The following is a 20324-nucleotide window of genomic DNA, read 5'->3' as shown; positions in this document are numbered from 1 at the left end:
CCTCCCTGGAAATTAACTCATACTGCAGTCCTGCCCTGGTGGCCTCCATTTTTACCTCTACTGCTTCCTGCTATACTGCTCTTGGCAAAAAAATAGAAAGTAAATCAGATTCTCAGTCCAGAATAACACATGGATATTGATAATGTGTGCAGGGATTATAATAATTTATGCTTGACTTTGTGAAGGATGGCATACAAATATTTGAATATATTATACTGGCTTTTGTTATTCAAGTAAAATGTGCTCTAATTTTTGCACATTGTTTTACTTTTTCTGCCAAGCTCCTTCCTTTTCTTGGCGTTAATTTTTGCTGCTCTTCCACAGGGCTAGATGCTCAAGGCATAGTTCTTATACAAATTTATTCTGTTTTTATAATTTAGTATTCATTTGTATCCATTCACTGAGTTTATAATTGGCATAAGATTGCTGTTGTGTAGCAAGAGAACTGCCTCGGCCCCCTGTGAAGTCCTGATATGGCAGCATAGCCTCTTACTGTTTCATGTGGTGATGCAGTGGTGGCCAAACCTGCGTCTCCCTGTCCTATTCTCTTAGAAGTCTGGTATGACACTGTTTGGAGAAATGGCTGATCAATGTAACATCCATGGTTTCCTAAGACCTGAGCAACCTGGAACTATGTTTTTAAATTACACTTCAGTATATTCTTGTTCTAGAAGAGTTGCCATTTGAAGGACTTTGGAATGAACTCCAAACCACTCATTCATGGAACTCTTTCATAATGGATAAGTCACTATGTGGAACCATTATACTTGGGGTCCTGTGACATGATTGACACAAATAAAATGCTGAGAATTTTTAGCAGCACTTTGAGGAACAAAACCACAGATGACACATGGTAAACTCTTAAAAATAACATGATAGGTGTTTAAATTTATATCTCTGTCTTCTTAGAACCAGTATGAAAAACACAAGGAAGTTGCTACTGCTCAAGGAGTGAAGATTCTTGGAAAAGACTTGGAGAAAACATTAGCTGGTTTACCTCTGCTTGTAGCCTACAAAGAAGATGAAATTCCAGTTCTTAAAGTAAGATACAGATAATATGCACCAGCACCACAATGGAGTATTAGCAGTCAGAAAATACCAATGGAGATGATTGGGTGGTTTTGAGTTAGAACAACCAAGGACAAATCATTATAAATGTCAAGAACAAAATAAAAATTTGAGGAGGAATAAGGAAAATATATCTTTGATTTTAATTTGAAATCTTAGCTTTGTACTCCAGATAGTTTACATACTGTATAGTTAGAAAAACAGTAGTAATGAAAGCAGAATAGTGGTTCATAACTTATGGGTGGGGACCTGCTTGTCTAGAAGGACATAATGGTTGCTTTAAAATAGCCGTAATATCATTGGATATCATGGATTGCAATAAGATGCATGGACCCATTATTGTGTTTCTAGATAAACAGAATTCAGGTTGCATGTAGTATTAACAAAAACTTTAGTATAATATTACGGCCTTCATTCAGGAGTTTTAGAACTGAGTAAGAATTGGGAGCAGAAATCAGTGCTGAATTTTTGGATGTTTTAGCTGGCCTGTAAGTGCAACTCAACCCATAGGATTTGCATAGGATTTGAATCATCTGCTACAGAAGTAAGGTTCCCAGTGTGGTGTACTGGAGACAGTGACAGATGAGGACTCTGGAGAGCAGGGTTCAAACCCCCACTTGCCCATGGAAACTCACTGGGTGGATGGAACTGTTGAAACTACTTAAATATGTCACTGACATTGAAAGCCCTATTGGAGTTGCTATAAATCTTGATAGCACAGAACAACAGCAAACAGAAGTAGAAAGGTTTCTGGAATTATGGCTTTGATAGTGAAGTATAGTATTTCTGTCTAAAACGGGAAAAACAAGCAGCCTCCATTATAATTTTGAGCCTTTTTCCAAAACATGCTACCAAATGCTGGCAGCGAACCACCCGAAGATGTTGAAACAAACGGTTTCAACGTCTCTTAGTGGGTTTTCACACTTGGCCATTGAATTTTGACAGAGAGGAGGAACTGGCCCCAATTGCCCACTCTTGACATAAATTTTCTATAAAGTGATGTGTTTAGGGCTAGCCCTATTGTGAATGGCTTTGCTAAGCTTCTCTTTAGAATTTTGCTAATGATGTCCACAAAAGTTCTGAAACTAGATAAACTAAATTAAGAAGGATGTCTAAAATACACTGTTGTTTATGTTAAAAGGATGAACTAATACATGAATTGAAGCAAACATTGAATGCTATAAAGTTAGAAGAGAAGGGAGTTTATGTCCAGGCGTCCACTCTGGGTTCTTTAGAGGCATTACTTGAATTTCTGAAAACGTCAGAAGTGCCAGTAAGTACCCATTTTCCCCCTTGGCTGTCATACATTGCTGTTCCCTGGGTTGCAGTGTATTACTGACATGGAAACATTGATTTATCACAGGCTGCTTTTCCTCTTTCTCTCTCTCCTCACAGTATGCAGGAATTAATATAGGTCCTGTTCATAAAAAGGATGTTATGAAGGCATCAGTAATGTTGGAACATGATCCTCAGTAGGTACCTTTTCTAAAATGTCATAATGCTAGCAAATATGTGACCCAGTTCCTGTGATTTTTTTTTCCTCTTTAAATCTCATATTTCGCAGGTGTGTGCGCTTCTAACTTCATTTTTATTCTTCAAGGTATGCTGTCATCTTGGCATTTGATGTGAGAATTGAACGAGATGCCCAGGAAATGGCTGATAGTTTAGGAGTTAGAATATTTAGTGCAGAAATTATCTATCACTTATTTGATGCCTTCACAAAATATAGACAAGACTATAAAAAACAGAAGCAGGAAGAATTCAAGTAAGTCATGCTTTCATGCCTAATCTTTGCAGTGTTAAAAAAATAAGTGTGAAAATCATGAGAGAGGCTTGTTTGTCTCTCCATGTGATAGGAAATTAAAATTCCTTTTCTCTTGGCTGCCTTAAAAAAACACAGTATCCAATATAACTGCAGGAAGTTCCTGCAGGCCTGCTAGTAATTGAAAAGATATAGTACAGCAGGATTATCTGAAAATATGTGTCTGTGGTTTGGGAACTGTTTTTAACTAAAATATGGCAAGGTGTTCCTGTTATTGTGGGTCATTCATTTTGGCATATCTAAGATAACATAAAGTTATTTTATTATACATGAGAACTGGTGATTTTCAAATCAAATGTGAGTAACTTTTTTTGTTCTTCCCACTTTTAGGCATATAGCAGTATTCCCTTGTAAAATGAAAATACTTCCTCAGTTTATTTTTAATTCCCGTGATCCCATAGTGATGGGTGTCCTTGTGGAAGCTGGTCAGGTAAAACAAGGAACTCCTATGTGTGTACCTAGTAAAAATGTGAGTATTTCTGTTTGCTTAAAATAAGTCTTAACTGTTGTTACAGTATGTTCCTTTGTGTATTGGCCAGGTTCACCATTTTTGCTCATTTCTAACTTCCTTGATAAAATGACGAATGGGGTGTGTGGGAGGATGGGTTGATAACCATCCAGAAATTGTTGCCTGTGATAACCTCTGATGCTAACAGCAGAGAAAAATAGTAACAGTTTGTGCCAGGAGTATGTTAAAAGCACGGGTTATATGATAAATTTCCCCTTTCATCTGAACTCGCAGAATACTCATTTTTATTTAAATTCAAGTCTTATGACGAGAGGGATGCATTTTCTGTAGTTATGGAATATATGATTGAAACCAATGCTCGAGATTCCAAAGCCTTCCTTATGTGAACTGGATATTGATTATCTAAAACTATTAACTAAAATTCTTTTGCAGCATGTTTTTTTTTGTAAATATAAGCATATATTTTCTGCATTCAAGGAATTGCTTCAGTACCCGTGTGGGGAGGATTCTTACTGTAGGTTTTTCCAGCATAGTCCTGGCTACTTTGTGTTACTCATAATACGAAAAATGTGGAATTGTTGAGGCTTTTCATGCACTTGGAAGTGAATGTGAAAATCCAGAAAGATTTTCTGTTGCACATAATATGCAACATTTGCTTGAAGTGATACTGAATCTGCCTCAAGATCTGCTCAGAAGCTGTAATTCTTTTTTCTTTATTTAAGAATTACAACAAATAAAAACCCCAACTAAAATATAACAAACGAAACAATATATAAAAGTACTTACAAGTCTAACCAAATTCAGAAAACATTGCCTCTTCTAGTACTCATAACTTTATGGTTTTTTGCCTGTTGTAGTCCTCATAATTTTGTCCTTTTATAAGCTCATGTTAATAATAAACTTTGAATGCTTTGAATTTTCTGTATTCCTACTGCAGTTTATTGATATTGGAATCATTACAAGTATTGAAATAAACCACAAACAAGTGGATGTTGCAAAAAAAGGCCAAGAAGTATGTGTGAAAATAGAACCTGTTCCTGGTGAGGCACCTAAAATGTATGGTCGACATTTTGAAGCTACAGATATACTGGTTAGCAAAGTAAGTCCTTTTGCTTTCCTTACCTTCTAAAACCAGTGAGATGTAAAGTGTTCTCTTGAGCAAATGAAGGTGAAGCGGCAGGGCAGGCCCTTTGGAATGGAACAGTTTTCAGCTGGAAGACTCTTGGCCACTACTGCTTTTTTGCTGTCCATGAGCAATCTAGAGTCAAGAAGGCTTTTGGCAGTTGAGGATTATGGCCACACTAATTTTTGCTTTGGGGTGTCTGGGTTATGAACTTTTTGTGATGTTGAACTGAGTTCAGGAGGATATTAGAGTGGCTGAGTCAGGGAACATCTACCAAACATCAAACAAGTTTGATCCCAGTTGATCTGGGACTGATTCCACATCAAGTAGAGTTGGCCCTACTTAGTTCTTGAGTGGGAGATTATCAGCTGTATCAGGCTGACCTGTAGTTAATTGGTAAACAGTACATGGCTTGCATGCAGAAAATCCCAAGCTCGGTCCTGAATTTCTCCAGATAGGGCTAGGAAAGAATCCTGTTTGAAAGCTGGAAACTCCTGCACTACCAAATTTTTTCTTCCTGTTTCTTGGGGCTTTTTTGTTGTAGATATTGATACTGTTATAGCCATCTTGTGGGTTTTAGTCTGAAATGGGTAGGCAAGCTCTGTGGATCTAGAGGCTGGTTTCACAACTCCTAGAACCCACCATGAATTATGCCAGCCCTAAAAAATCTTTTATAGCCTATTTTCTTCTGGACTAAAACCATGAGCAATAAAAATTTAGTGGCTTTTTAAAGTGGGAAGAGAAGACTGAAGGACTGGTTCTGCTAAATTGAAATAGTTTTTATTTTTGTAAATAGGTGAGCATTTGCTTTCCTTGCCTTCTGAAATCAGTGAGACATAAAGTGCAAGCATATGCTTGAATCTAACTAAAAAGAGAATTATCCTTCAACAGCGGGTATTAGAGCCTTATCCCTCTCCCTCCCTCTGGGGGAAGATTTGTGCTCATCAGCCCTCCAGCAGGAGAGCTCTGACATCAGAAGACGGGAGGACTGGAACATGATCTAGATGGGGTACAACAGTTTTCAGATCTGCAGAGTCCAAATCCACCTTAGCCCCTGGCTGAGACACAAATAGGTAGTTTAGTCAAGCTTTAGAGTCAGCCTAAATAGTCTCTATTCTCTCACAAGCAGCGGGAAGGCAATAATTGAAAGAAAAAGCAATGAAGAATCAAGCCCCCACTGATTATGGTACACGCTGACTGAACTGTGAATTGTCTTGGCTGCTGAGCACAGTCTTAAGTATGCCTACATACATCCCACTAAGGTTATTGAGGACTTCCAAGTGGATGTAAGATTTCAGTCTTCAGCTACACAATATACAGTGGTGCCTCACATAACGAGCGCCCCTTTTAATGACGAATCCGCATACCGATTCATTTTTTGTGATCGCAAAAGCGATTGCATTGCGATGTTTCCTATGGGGAAAAATCGGAAAGCGATTTTTCCCCATAGGCCCCTGGCGGGCGCTTCGGAACAGCCACAGGGGAGGGCTGGCCAAGGAGGAATCGGCTCCCTCCTTCCACTCAGTCCAGCGCGCAGCGGACTTTGCATCAGTTGCAAGGAGGGAGCCGATTTCCTCCTGGCCACGTCGCTTGCTTTTCCAAACAAGAAGCAAGCCGCACGGTGGGGGGGGGGAATTGACTCCCTCCTTGCAACAGATGCAGAGTCCGCTTCGCGCTGGGCTGAGTGGAAGGAGGGAGCCGATTCCTCCCTGGCCGGCTGGCTTGCTTCTCATTTGGAAAAGCAAGCCAGCCGGCCAGGGACGAATCGGCTGCCTCCTTGCAACCAACGCTGGGTCCTCCTCGCGCTCGGCTGAGCTCAGCTGGCGCGAAGGGGACTCACCGTCGGGTGGAAGGAGGGAGCCGATTCCTCCCTGGCCTGCCGGCTTGCTTCCGAAGCCAAAAACGCATGGAGAAAGCGCGGGAAGTTCGAACTTCCCGCGCTTTCTCCCTGCCTTTTTGGCTTCAGAGAGCTCTGAAGCCGCCCATTGCGGCGGTGGGGACCCCCAGGGAGGTCTCCCAGGGCTTGCACGCCACCATGGGAGACTTCTCTGGGGGTCCTCGCCGCCGCGATCGGTGCCTTCAGATGTTTCAAAGGGCTTTCCCCGATATTGGAGGAAGTGCTTTGAAAGCTCCAAAGGCAGCGGAGCGCCGGGTGGCTAGAGCAGGCCGGGCCCCTGGCCACTTGCCCTCGGCCACGTGGAACCAGCGGAGGGCCGGGAGGCTAGAGCAGGCCGGGCCCCTGGCCACTCGCCCCCGGCTGCGTGGAGCCAGCAGAGCGCCGGGAGGCTTCGGACCGGTAAGTCCTTTTTAAAAAACTTTTCTGTGTGGGTTTTGGAGGGTGGGTTTGGACTGGGGCGGTATGTTTCTGTGGTTTTTGTGTGTGTGTGTTTTTTCGCGGCGGGCACTTCGGAGCGGCCGTGGGGGAGGGCTCCCTCGCTGTCATTCCGAAGCGCTTCGGCCGGCTGTGTGAAAATGGGGCCTTTGGGAGGACCCCTCCCAAAGGCCCCATTTTCACACAGCTGATCGGTGGTTCCAAAATGGCCGCCACAACCATTTTCACGCGCTGCCCTCGCTTACCAAGGCAGCGAAAATGGTGGCCAGATAGAGGATCTTCGCATAATGGTGAGTTTTCCCCCCATAGGAATGCATTAAACGAAGTTTAATGCGTTTCTATGGGGTTTTCTGTCCCGCATTGCGACGATTCCAGATAGCGATGATTAATCCGGAACAGATTAACGTCACTATGCGGGGCACCACTGTATAATATACGTGTGTGTATATGTGTGTGTGTGTGTGTGTGTGTGTGTGTGTGTGTATGTATGTATGTGTGTGTGTGTGTGTGTGCGCGCACACACACACACACACACAGTGGTGCCTCGCATTACGAGCGCTCCGTTTGACGACGAAATCGCATCATGACGAAGATTTTGCAATCGCAAAAGCGATAGCAAAACGATGTTCCCTATGGGGGAATTTCGCTTTGCTATGATTGGTCCCGTTTCGCTAACCGATTATCGCAAAGCGATGATTTTCGGCCAGCTGATTGACGGTTTCAAAATGGCCGCTGAGTGAAAAACGTGGCCGCCCGCTGTTTTCTGGCATGGATTCCTCGCTATGGAGAATCTTTGCTGGACGGTGAGTTTTAAGCCACTAGGAACGCATTAATTGGGTTTTAATTCGTTTCTATGGGCTTTTGTAAATCACATGACGTTTTCGTTCGACAGCGATTTTTTCAGAACGAATTAATGTTGTCATGCGAGGCACCACTGTATATTTTAAAGATCAGAATCAGTAGGTGTATGCTGAGAAACTGAAATAGGTTTGCTCAGATCTCCACTTTACATCTGCTTATTTACACTATTTTTTTTTTTGCAGTTTTGTGACATGTAGGCAAATGTCAAATCAAAATGCTTAAATGGACAGTGGCATTTGTCATGTAAATGTTCTCTGCCAACATTTGTTTTATGTTCTGTTTCCACAGATTAGTCGTCAGTCCATTGATGCACTGAAGGATTGGTTCAGAGATGAAATGCAGAAATCTGACTGGCAACTTATTGTGGAGTTAAAGAAAGTATTTGAAATCATCTAGGTTCTGTTAAGCATTGGGCATTGGCTAGCATAAACCCACAATTCCTATTACAAAAATGATCAACAGCTTCTAGTGAATATGCTGTTGGGGTTAATTAACATCTGGGGAAAAATGTGAATAATGTTTTCCATGAGAAACCAAGTAACTTACACTGGTTTGACAGTGGTCAATTTACATGTCCCTGTGGTTCCAATGTGCCTGTGCACCTTCCCCACTGTCCTTCCCTTTATACTGGTTACTGTTTTAAAGTTTGCCCTTCCCAAGTCACCTCCTAAACATTAAAAAAGGAAAAAATGAGATTTTTATTACAGAACTCAACTTTCACTTTTATACTAGCAACACCAGTACTGCAGTATTTGATTAACCAAACTTCTGCAGAACTTTGTGATTCTTGGACCTATTTTGATGTAAGAATTGTTTATTTATGCAAACTTCTCTCTCCCCTCCTTGATTTTTCAACATTCTTCTGCTTTGTGCCTATAGACATTTAAGATAGAAAAATTAGGTGATTGGGTATCTGTACTTGCTTTGTGTGATACAATGATGTAAAAGTATAGTTTGCTGCCTTTTATTGCTTGTACAGTTTGTCAGATTTCATAAACTGTAACCAATAATGCTGAGATGCAAATAAAGGAAATAGACGTTATCCTGTTAATTTAATTCTTAATAAAGGCAGTCCAACTTGCATGTATTAAACTAAATGTGAACAATTGAAGTGTCCAATCCTAAGAGTTCATACGGTTCCCTTCACACTTTGCTGTAGGAAAGTGGGGTGCATTCATGAAGATAAATAAACATGCACAAGTACTTGTAATAGGCTACTGCAGCAACCTGATCTGTACTATATGATTAGTGAGGTCTTTATCTTATGCAGAAAAGGTAGTAGTGATCTCCAAGTTGTTTTTATGCTGATGTTCTGGCAATGTGGCTATCACAGAAAATCAACTTTGGGCAGGATTCTATATACAGCCACTTAGGAATACGTGGCAGACTGTCCACAAAGGACCTTGCATTGATATTAGACCTGCAGCATTATAGGCAAGCCGTAATATCAGGTAGGGAGAGGGATGAATGGAACTGGGAGCCACATCTTGGAAAGAGACAGCAGGAGGACTTTCAGAGGTACAAAAAGACTGCATGGGAACAGCATGGTGGCAAGAGGGCTGCTCTACCTCCTGCTGTTTGACAGCTTCCAGTTCCATAATAATGTGGCGGTGGGAGGTTGCTGCCAAATTATGGCACTGGGGGGGGGGGTTCTTCACCCCCCAAAAGTGACATCCCTAGTATCCAGTACTCAAGGTACCATATTGTGGAAACCCCTTACTGTCACCAGTCATCAAAAATGTATGTCACAGGTATCCTGTAGCAAGTACAAAACAATCAGCAAGTTGTATGAGAGCAAGTACAGATGTTATCACAGCTGGCTACTTGTTGGAGATAACTGCCTTATAGCTGTGGTCTCTCACATGTGGTCTGATGTGTGCACGCTTGCTGGATTACAAGGACAAATTTTAAAAGTCTCACAGTTCTCTACTACAAATAGCATGGTACTAGCCAATTCCTAATATTAGACATGTCAGGTCTGTATTGCTTATTAATCAAGTTCCAAAGAAACTGCAGGATCAAGAAAGGATAAAATATTCTAGTCCCATGCTTGTGTGTTAAGCTGAGCTATTCACAAAATTACAGGGCTTTCTGCATATTATACATACTGAAGATAAGCTAGCTGTAGGCTAATACTCTATAAACTGAGCATGCAAGGACAGAGTCTGTTCAAGTCCTAAACCAGGGGTGTCCAACCTTTCACCTTCCCTGGGCCACATTAGAAGATGAAAATTTGGTTTGGGCCGCACATAAAATAACAATAACAATACCTGATCATCCAAAAAAAAAACACACACACACAAAAAAAAAAACGGGGCAAGAGGTTCAAAAGTTTGCAAGACAGCTCTTTGTAACCCTTTTCACACGTTTTTTTCCTGTTCGGAAACCGTCCTGATGACTCACACCAAAGTAACGCTTTTGCCTTGGTTTGTCTTCATGATATAGAGGCTGGAAAGCTAGCAGCGCGGAGCGACCCCGTGGCTGGAGACAGAGCCCGGGAAATTCAAATGCCATCCCCCACCGGGCTCCTGCTGCCGTGTCTCTCCATGCTGCTGGCTTCCCAAGTAGAAACTCTACGTACACTCAGCCTTTCACCAGCCAGATCCAGCCCCACTGAAGGCGGCGACCACTGTTGCATCGGTCTCCCCTCTGGACTCCGACATGCAGCGGGCTGCCTTTCTCCTCCCCGCTCGGCCGGAAAACCACAAGCCTGGCAACTGGACAGACAAACTGCCAGGCTGACTTCCTCACTCCGGGCAGCAAGGGTGTCAAGTGGCTCGGCTACCCGCTTTCCTCCCCAGTTGCTGAGTTGGCTAATGAGCTGCGGGGCAGATTTGGCGCTAAGGCTCCAGAGTTTGAGGCTGGTTTTTCCTGCCCGACACACACACACTCCATGGGTAGGCAAGCAGCTCCTCCCTCTTCGCTTTCCCCTCGCTGCATCTTTCCACATCTTTTTTGCTTCCTCACTCGCCAGGAGAGCGGCCGGGTAGCAGAATTGGAACACTAGCACAGCATTGTGGGAGGTGCGGGACCTTCACTGGGCCACATTAGGAGCTGACCTGGCCACATGCGGCCCGTGGGCTGGACAAGCCTGTCCTAAACCATTACAGTAACTTTGGCATTGTATTCAGCAGCTACAAGCCTGTGCTGTGCATGCGAAGCCTTAGTGGTGAGTATCAGGTAATGTGTACATCTTTGCAATTGCTACATGGGCTAAAGCCACTTACGCTGTTGTTAGGAAAGTGAGAATTTACCTCTCCCCCCCTCCACTGCAGTCCCCAGCAATGGCTGAACCTAGTTCAGGGCAGCATCCTCTAACCTGGTGACCTTCACATGGGACCAACTCTTAGCACAGAATAGCTTGTAATGACTCAAGATTATCGGATATCAAAATATTTAGAGAACATCGGGCTATGGCATTGTTGAGCTAGGATAATGCACTGATTGAGTTCTACTCTCTTGCCCCAGGTTCTTTATGTCTATTTTAGTTAACAAGGACAGATGCAATACCACGTGTAATCCCACCCTTCTCCAGCTACATGGCTACGTGAATATTGCTGGCGTGCATTCTTTTGATAGACCTATTGATTAAGAATATATAGGGATATATTTTTAAAAGGTTTCACATTATTAGGCCTCTAACCTTTAAGAAAAGTTTGTCATTATACAGTGTCTTTGAATGCTGAAAAGAATTGAGCAGCATTACCTACATTAGTACTGGAATAACAACACTAAACAATATGTGCAAATTACATACAGTTCTTTATTAAACAATGTAAACACTTCACTGTAAAAATCCATAAAACCTTTATAAACAAACATTTTGTAAATAGATTCTATACTACAATGAAAGAATTTGAACACAATTATTTACATGCAATACTGACAAATTTTGGCACTTTCTTCAAAGGAAATGTACAAAACACTTTCTTCTTTAAAAAAAATTTCAACTTATAAAAACTTAGCTTTACTATCATGCACTTTGCAAATACCTCACAAGCACTTATGGCACAGCTACCAGAGAGCTCCAGGCTCCCACCACATCCTTCCCCTACAAAGTCAGTTTAGATAACTTTTAATGTGCTTCCATAGGTTTGCTGCAAAACCACTTGAACATTGTCAAGAATGAAGTCGAATGCCATGTTCCAAACTGATTCCACAGACTGCTGCATTAGCCTGCAGAAAAGAAAATGATCATTTTTAAAGAAACAGAACTATCACGACCACATATTTTCATAATTTTACATAAGGATGTCAAACAGGCAGTTACTTTCCCCCCTTTTTTTTTTGAAATATGTGTTCTCTTTAAAGCTATGATTAAGATAGGGAAACTTTGGCTCTCCCCGGTTTAAGGCTTCAGTTTTGGAAGCCCCAAGCAGTACTGCCAAAGAATAAAGGATTGTGGGAAGTGTATTTGAAAACTTTTGGAAAGGCACTCCAGAGGTGGTGGAAGCATCAAGAGTAACCACAAACCAACCTGTCTAGATTCAATGCAAATCCAGCACATTCTCTGGGCTGACCCCAGTGGTGACATTATGCTGACAGAATAACTTTGGTGGCAGTACTGGGAGGGGACTGAATCCCCTTCTTCCAGGTACTCCAAATTCTAACTGTGGAGAACTAGAATTTGCCCTGAAAGACAATAAAACTGAAGATTTGTGGGGCAGAGTAGAATGCAAGCCCCCTTGTAATGGCAGATGCCTAATAGTGAAGTGTGGAGGCTAAGTCACTATGCGAAGTAAAAAGGAATAATAATTATGTGCCATCAAGTCAGTTTTCACTTATGATGAAACCCTCAGGGTTTTTCAGTAGAGGAATACTCAGTTTACCATTCCCTTCTTCTGGAGAGCCTTAAGACTGTGCAGTTGCTCAAGGCCACCCAGGCTGGCTCTACTCATAAGAGGCACAGTGGGGAATCAAACTCCCCCTTTCTGGCTCTGCAGAAACCTAAACCATTAAGCTAGCCAGACAGCTCCTTTAAAGCAGAGATACACCATTAAGAATCTTCTGGATTTTGAACTCCACTTCCCATGATCTTTCGTCATTAAACTATGCTGTCAAGGGCTAATGGGAGCTACAGTCCATGAGTATCTGCAGAAAACTTCATTGTGTTCACTCTCCTGTTTTAGAGGCACAAAGGGCTGGGGAAGAGGATGAATCTGTGGAGGCATGAAGTAAGATCAACATTTTCCCAAGTTTCATTATGGCCTTTTCAATGGCTATCAGTTTTTTAAACACAAAGTATGAATTGAGATACCAAATTAAACTACCTTTTCATATACTTTATGACCAGATCCAGCTTTTCTAAATCCTTTTCTTCTATCAGATCAGTACAATACTTTACAACTTGCAGAATGTCTTCCTCCATGGGATCTGCGGAATCATAGGGTGATACAAGATTATTAAAATGCCTCACTCTGAAATGGTAAAGTGTCACACAGCATTAAATCTGCAATTGTTGAGCTATTGCTAGAAAAGGAATTCTCTCTTGCAGGCATACTGATCTGCCAACTACAGGTTTAATTCCATCCTTGCCTTCCTAGAAAAGGTTATGTAGAATATATTAGAATAATCTAATTTTTGCTGATTTGTTTTTATTTCAGCATTGCACTAGGGTCATGGGGGGGATATGGAGATATCAAAAAGGGACATGGAGTATACTGTACTTCAACCACCCCTGAAACACAGACATGACGCTTTGCAGCCTTAAAAAAAACACACCTACCATTCCATTTATTTTAGCAGAAATTTCCTTATAGTCATTAAAAACAAGAGTGATGTTACAAACCCACCTGATATAGTTGTTATCCATTCTCTGAGCAATGCCTTTACATCACTGAACTCAACTGCTCCCGCTAGATTAGGGGCCTGAGGCCTAGTAATGGCAGATAGTAATGGCTGCGAAACAGATGGGCTAGAAGTATCTATGGTAGCTTGCATTAATTCCACCTGTTCAGACAAAAAATATAACAAAAAGTATATATTGAATTTCTTACTCAGTATTTTCCCAAATGCAAACAAACCTTAAGAAAGAATTCAAAGCAGGAAAACCATATGATTAGACCTGCCAGTTTCTCAGGCTTGGGCCTTGATATTCAAGATTTTGGGGCTCAGCCTACACAATGCAGGGTCTAGCCCTGAAATCTTGGAAGTGGAATGATGCAGACCTGGCAATCCTGATCTGATTTTGGAGCTCACTTTGACATTCTGCAGATCACCCAGATGCCCACCAATAGACACAAATTTACTCTTGTTCCACTTTTGACTTAGATACATTCCTTTTTCTTTTACTAATGCACTTTTCCCCATTGTGTGTTTTAATTTTCAACCTGCAAATCTCTCTGGCTGTCTCTGGGAGGCAAAGTCTTGATAGCAATACTTAAGTCTTTAAGCTGTTTCTCTATATTGTCTTACAATTGTTGAAGAGCAGGCCCTCTATAGCACACACAAAGGTGTGTGACTTATGACTCTGAATTCGCAGGGGATGGGGCGCTGCTAACCTGGCAATTCCAATACAAAAAACAAACAAACAAATACCATGACATTTAAGTTTAAAAGATGCAGAAACTGAATTTGCTTATGATAAAGATACCTGAGAGTTGTCAGTGGTCTTTCCCTCCTGTTTTAAGTAATCATCCATTAATTTCTGCGGGCTTTCAGCAGAAGCAATCGTATTCTTAGAAGGGCTCCCAAAGAGCTTGTTTTTCAAAGGGCTGTGGTGCTTTTTTACTGGACTTACTTGGTTTTTTCCCCTGCTTTTTTTCTTACTTTTTGTAAATGGTTTCAAATTCAGTAAAGGATTCTTTGATACTGGGAAGAAAAGGAACAACTGTGAGAGTTCTGTAGCTCTTTAAGACCAAGCCTTTTCCATTAAATCTATGAACACTATTAATGAAAATATTGTTAAATCATCTTTAGTTGACAGGACTGCATGTAGATACTTACCCGTAGCACTTGCATACTGAAAAACATTCTCTGTATGTTTTTGCCTTTGATCATATGCCTGTCTGAGCTCTGCTTGCAACTCTGCAGGTAGTGCAGCAAAAACTTCGGGATCCACCTAAGCATTGAAACATCCATTGAATTATACCACTGGTGTGCAAGGTCAGTGTTTCCATTTCTATATTTTAAACTTAAGAAATGAATGTATACTCAGTCTTTTTTAAGGAACTATCTATTTGAAGTACAAAAGGTATGTTATTTGTCATTTTATAGAAGACAAACACCTTCAAAGTGACGACAAACAAAAAAATGATAACTTTTTTCTTATAGCAGACACTTCACTAACAGTTTAATTAGTACTACATGCAAAAATCTATTAGTATTAAGCAAATATGCTTATTGCTATTCACCTGGGAAAATGCTGGCAGAGCTATTACATTAATTCCCATATCACCACTTGATTCTTTGAGATCTGGTATTTGTAAAAGAACAGCTCCAACTGGCTGTTGTGGAACTGTAGTGTTGTAGCCATTTACTGGTTCCTTCTTACTATTACTGCCCGTCTCTGCTTGTTGAAGGGAATACATTTGCTGTATTTGTTCTTGAAGATCAGAAGGGAGAGCTTCCAGAACAGACTGATCAAGCTGTGAACAGAAATGTGAACAGAACAGGTTGAGTTTTCTCTTGCTCCAGCTACTTGAGTTCTAATCATTAACACCTGAATAAACACACACTTATTGTTACAGCATTGAGCCATATAAATAAAACAAAATTAAATGCAGAACTTCAAGTACTGATATATACTACAAAAAGCCAAGTCAAATAAGCAAAAGACACTAAAACTACAAATATGACAATGTAAGACCAATGTCTAAGTTTGGCTATCTATTCTGCCTACTATGGCATGCCGCCCAAAATTTCACTACCAGTTCTGTAGTAATCTGATTTTGATCATTTAACAATTGGTTATAGTAGTCCGAGTCTGACTGGCTTGTCATGTCTTTTAAGAGGGGTGTAATATATTTTCCTCAAATCTTGTTATGCCTGTTACATCTGAGCATCCTATGCTCAATGGATTCTATCTCACCAGATCCACAAGGGCAGAATCTCTGTTCCCTCGTGATCTTCTTAAACCTGCCTTCCAGGACTGTTGAGGGAAAGGCCTCATGTCTAGCCAGAGTAAAGGCTTTCCTAAACTTATATGTCTCAAGCTGTGACAAATAGGCCATGGGGAGCACGCGATATTTGTCTGTGTCCATCACTCTAAAGTTGGGGCATCTACCTAGATCTATCTGTCTTTCCATGTCCATTATTCTCTGTTTGAGGGCTGATTTTGCTTCATCCCATTGCATACTCAGTATTGCTTGTGGAGAGAAGCCCATAACTTGCAATTTGTTTAGGACCGCTTTCAGCCACTTCGATTGACAATTGTCCTTTAGAAGTAAATGGTTTAATCCCTGTGGTTGATAATTTATTTTAAACCAGTACTGAAGGGAGGCTAGTGTAATTTTGGCTACCATTCTTAGTGAGCCTGTCTCTAAACGTATTTGTGCATTTGGTACACATCTTGGTACTTCAAGAATTGCTCTAAAGAATTTAGTCAGAACCCACTCTATCGGGTCAAAGCAGCAAGATGGAGGCCCCATAAAGGTGCCGTAGAACATCTGGCTGACCACCTTTGCCTGAAAGAGTTTTTGGGCTGCTGGAATATATCGACCCCCTTTGGAGTAGTAGAACCTTAAGATGGCATTTGCTGTTTTTTCCCCTTGGGTAGTTGCATATTGTATATCAGCCTTTCTGTCCCCAGTTGATTGAAAGGCCATACCTAGATATTTAAAACAGGAAACCTGTTCGAGAGATTGCCCATTTATCGTCCAAGACCTTTTCTTTTGTCTTCTACCAAAGGCCATAATTTTTGTCTTTTGATAATTTATTTCTAATTCCTTCGTTTTGCAGGAGTCTGCAAATTTCTTAAGGGCTTTCTTTAGGCCGACTGGAGTTCTTGCTAGAAGTACAGCATCGTCCGCATAAAGAAGGATCGAAATATGTCTTTGATATAATTTTGGAGGGTGGAGACTAGGAGAGTTCAGGTATTCTACTATGTCATTTACCTATAAATTAAACAGAGAGGGGGCCAGTAGGCAGCCCTGTCTTACTCCTCTATAAGTAACACCTGAATATGTATACCTACAAGTAAAGCTTGCTTAACAATGCTACAATACAGTGGTGCCTCGCTTAACAGGCGCCCCATTTAACGACGAATCCACATAGCGATGGCTTTTTTGCGATTGCTTTTGCTTTGCGATTTTTCCCCATAGCCCCATTTTCCCCCAGCTGACTGGCGGGAGCTTCCGAAGGACCGCGGGGGAACCCTACCCCGCGGTCCTTCGGAAGCTCCCGCTGCTCAGCTGGGCGAAAATGCCTGCAGTGGCTTCCGAAGGACCGCGGGGGGAGAATTCCCCCACGGTCCTTCAAAAGCCGCCACCACAGCTGGCATTTTCGCCCAGCTGAGCGGTGGAGGCTTCTTCTTCCCCCACGGTCCTTCGGAAGCCACCGCCACCGCCGGCATTTTCGCCTAGCTCAGCGGCGGGGGCTTGAGACGGGGGTGAGGGGTGGCTGTGGGAGAGCCGGGAGGCAGGGCAAAGCCCAGGTGTTCCCGGCGGCCCTCCTCCCGGCGGTGGAGATGGGGGTGAGGGGTGGCTGAAAGATAAGTAGATCTGAATAACACAGTGACTGAAAGCACAGAAACTAAAGCTCTAAGAAATCAAGACAGATGTCTCAAACTAGATAGCTGAATTTTCTTGCAAAGAGGTTGCATTACTTCCTAAAAAGGAAGTAGAGTGGACTGTGGAGCTGTTAGATCCGGCTCAAGAGTATCTGAGGCACAAAACATCTTGTTCCAATTCAGGCAAGTATGGGATGGGATGGGATTTTTGGAATTAAGCTCCCAGTCTCATCATTCAACCATGGTTTGCATGCAGTTCCAGTTATAATTCAGAGCAGACACAATAAAATAAACGTAACACGTTAATCTTGACCAATTTAAGCATCATTTATTTCACTGATCTGAATATGAGTCTGGATATCTAATCTATGAAATGAAACCCAGTGTCTAAATTCTCCTATTCTGTTTTTCCCCATTTCTGACAGCCCTACTGCTTAAACGTAACAACATATTCAACTGAATCATTCCAAAGACTGGGGGAAAGTATCACATAAACTGGCATGGCTGGGGAGGGAAGACACCAAAATAAAAAAAAAATACCTTAAATTTTATCTGTCAATTTCTTGAATTAAGAAAGAAAGAAAGAAAATCTCTCAGTTCTATTTTTACATTTTAAAAAAAGAAGAAGAAAGAAAAGCTTTACCTGGGAAGGTGGAGGTACCTCAATACTTATATTAAGTTTGGATTTTATATTCGTAGGTGGGTGCAAACCATTCAAATTAACTTCAGACGAAGATTTGCTGGTAACATGGCTGACATTAGATGTTAGAGATGGCAGTGTTGTATGTGCTTTCGATGTGGTAGATATTTTGACATCCACAGGAGCCACAAATACTGTCAATGCAAAAACAAACAAAAAATAAAAAGCATCAGTAACTGCAGAGTACCACACTTATACTATTAATCTAATCTGACCACTCTTGTTTTACTAAATTTTATACCACAATTTAAAGTTATTAACTCAAAACAAAGTACTTTGTAGTAAAAAAAAAAAAAGATTTTCCAAGAAGAATTTTAAAACAATTTCACACACTCAAAACACTTCAAAAGCTATCACGGACCTTTCTTGTGATCTTGCTCTAAATTCTTCATAATTTTTGGAGCTTGTAAAAAATCAGTAATAGAATTAGATCCACCGGGCAAGGATCCAGACTGCAACAATGAGTGAGAAGGAACTGCTAACGTTGTTTTATTGACTGGAATTAATTGGTTCACTTGAATTCCAACCTGAAAAACAAGAAGGCTATCTTACTTCTGAACAAACCATTTTAAAGACATAGGGCAACATGGAGCTGCCTTATGGCAATTTTGCATTCTCAGGACTCCCATTCTCCCACCCCAAAAGTTTCCTTGTGCAGGTGGCGGGGGGGGGCAGGGAGACTATTTTCCCATGTTTTGAGTGGCTGCCAGTACCTCCGGGGGTTTCCATACCCGCAAATCATTTTAAAATGTTTAAATATTTTTAGCTACTTCCACACCAGGGCTTTGTAAGTTAAATATTTTGTTGTTGTTGTTAAGTCTTGTTTTAGTATACAAAACATATTGTAGCAACTTTCATAGTACATAATCATTGCACTAATTTTTTTAAAAAATACACAAATTGGCATCTTTCATTAGCTTCTTTCCTTTAGCCCTAACTTTTTGGAAGTACATTCTTGGGCTGCTAGCAAATCCAACAATTGGTCCTACCTCATCTCCTTTCAACAGCAGAAGTTCGTCATTTTAGTACATTGCTTGGATTCTAAACCTTAACAACAATCTAAAACTTAACAAAGCAGATACTTTTGGAGAAGAGAGAAAAAAACACCAAATGATCTTTGTAATCCAAATACTTAAAATCTTACCCCTCTCATATCAGAAATGTTTAATTTCATTGTGTGAAACATATTCAGTGTCTCTTTCCCAATCACTTTGGCACTATCTGTTGCATCGTTGAGAGTCACAGTCCTGTAAAGAACACTCATGTTAAAATGTATCAAGATCTTGATGAATGATTACTGATCATAGTCATCTTATGATATCTCTGTGATCCAAGGAAGTTTGCCCTTTTGGAGTTGCTAGGGAACAATAGCATGAGAGGCTATTGCCTTCGTGTCCAGCTTGTTGGTATTCCGCAGGAATCTGGCAGGCCATTATGGGAAAAGGGATATTGGATTAAATTTGCCCTAGAATGATTATTTCCATTCTTAGGATCATAATTTTAGTATTGTTAACAGCATGATGGCAGTCATATAATAGAAATAAATATTTTTAAATCCCTGATCTTTTTTTAAGGAAAAGAGTAATTTTCAGTATATCTTTTTTGCCTACTTACTATATGACAATTACAACTCTTCCTGCAAGCTAAATCCCCTACAAACAAGAAATGAAATACTACAAATATGTCCAAGTATATCTGGAACCCTGTTAGGTATATGAGACATGACTGTGGGAGTAGCCACAAAGAAAAGTGAGCAGAAGAATGGAAAGAAAAATGGCTTCTCTGTTGAAAATTGTCTCACAGGTGGTTTTCCCAAGAAGAAGCAGTTTATTGAAATCTGGCACATAAAATGTATGTAGAATATCCTCCTCTTCCTTACCTGTCCAAATGTCCTAATGATCGTGGAAATACAATAATCATCTGCTGATCACCACATAGACTATAGGCAATGACCATACAGCCAATGACTAATTCATACTGTGACTAACACATACTGTGAATTTATGACACAGCATTTTTGTATATTCTGAAAGTAGCTGGCATTGATAGTTTTAACACCTACTAACAGAAAAAGTTTTGGAGTTTTGACAGATATCAAGTACATTGTTAAATAAGAATTGCCAATATAGGGTTAGATGCAGCATTTTATTTCACTGACAGGAGGGCCTGCTGACAGGAATTCCCAAGTGGCAGGGGAAGGGATGCAATTTTTGCCAATTCTGCCTTCATTTGCCAATTCTGCCTTCACAGGGCTCCTGTTCTTATGGAGCAGAATTCCAGGA

The 20324-nt window shown here is 41.0% G+C and overlaps 2 protein-coding genes across 5 annotated transcripts in view; one reads left to right on the top strand and one right to left on the bottom strand.

Annotated features, from left to right (window-relative positions):
• EIF5B (eukaryotic translation initiation factor 5B) overlaps window positions 1-8717 on the top strand; it is a 39126-nt gene extending 30409 nt beyond the window's left edge. For both annotated transcript variants that reach the window (XM_072994481.2, XM_072994482.2), the window contains exons 18-24: window positions 910-1041; window positions 2210-2341; window positions 2464-2540; window positions 2669-2833; window positions 3221-3359; window positions 4297-4458; window positions 7964-8717. In XM_072994481.2, the coding sequence (XP_072850582.2) occupies window positions 910-1041; window positions 2210-2341; window positions 2464-2540; window positions 2669-2833; window positions 3221-3359; window positions 4297-4458; window positions 7964-8071 (915 nt within the window). In that variant the 3' untranslated portion in view covers window positions 8072-8717. The remainder of the gene's footprint in view (window positions 1-909; window positions 1042-2209; window positions 2342-2463; window positions 2541-2668; window positions 2834-3220; window positions 3360-4296; window positions 4459-7963) is intronic.
• A 2701-nt stretch (window positions 8718-11418) lies between these two features.
• Window positions 11419-20324, bottom strand: part of REV1 (REV1 DNA directed polymerase) — a 53519-nt gene continuing 44613 nt past the window's right edge. For all 3 annotated transcript variants that reach the window (XM_020805604.3, XM_078390312.1, XM_020805609.3), the window contains 9 exons: window positions 19187-19289; window positions 18404-18569; window positions 17986-18176; window positions 15028-15261; window positions 14621-14735; window positions 14268-14485; window positions 13468-13624; window positions 12946-13048; window positions 11419-11851 (listed from right to left, as the gene is read on the bottom strand). In XM_020805604.3, the coding sequence (XP_020661263.3) occupies window positions 11740-11851; window positions 12946-13048; window positions 13468-13624; window positions 14268-14485; window positions 14621-14735; window positions 15028-15261; window positions 17986-18176; window positions 18404-18569; window positions 19187-19289 (1399 nt within the window). In that variant the 3' untranslated portion in view covers window positions 11419-11739. The remainder of the gene's footprint in view (window positions 11852-12945; window positions 13049-13467; window positions 13625-14267; window positions 14486-14620; window positions 14736-15027; window positions 15262-17985; window positions 18177-18403; window positions 18570-19186; window positions 19290-20324) is intronic.

Source organism: Pogona vitticeps, chromosome 3 (assembly GCF_051106095.1).
Source record: "Pogona vitticeps strain Pit_001003342236 chromosome 3, PviZW2.1, whole genome shotgun sequence".
NCBI classification, from domain to species: domain Eukaryota; kingdom Metazoa; phylum Chordata; class Lepidosauria; order Squamata; family Agamidae; genus Pogona; species Pogona vitticeps.
This window is presented reverse-complemented; position numbering and strand designations above follow the sequence as displayed.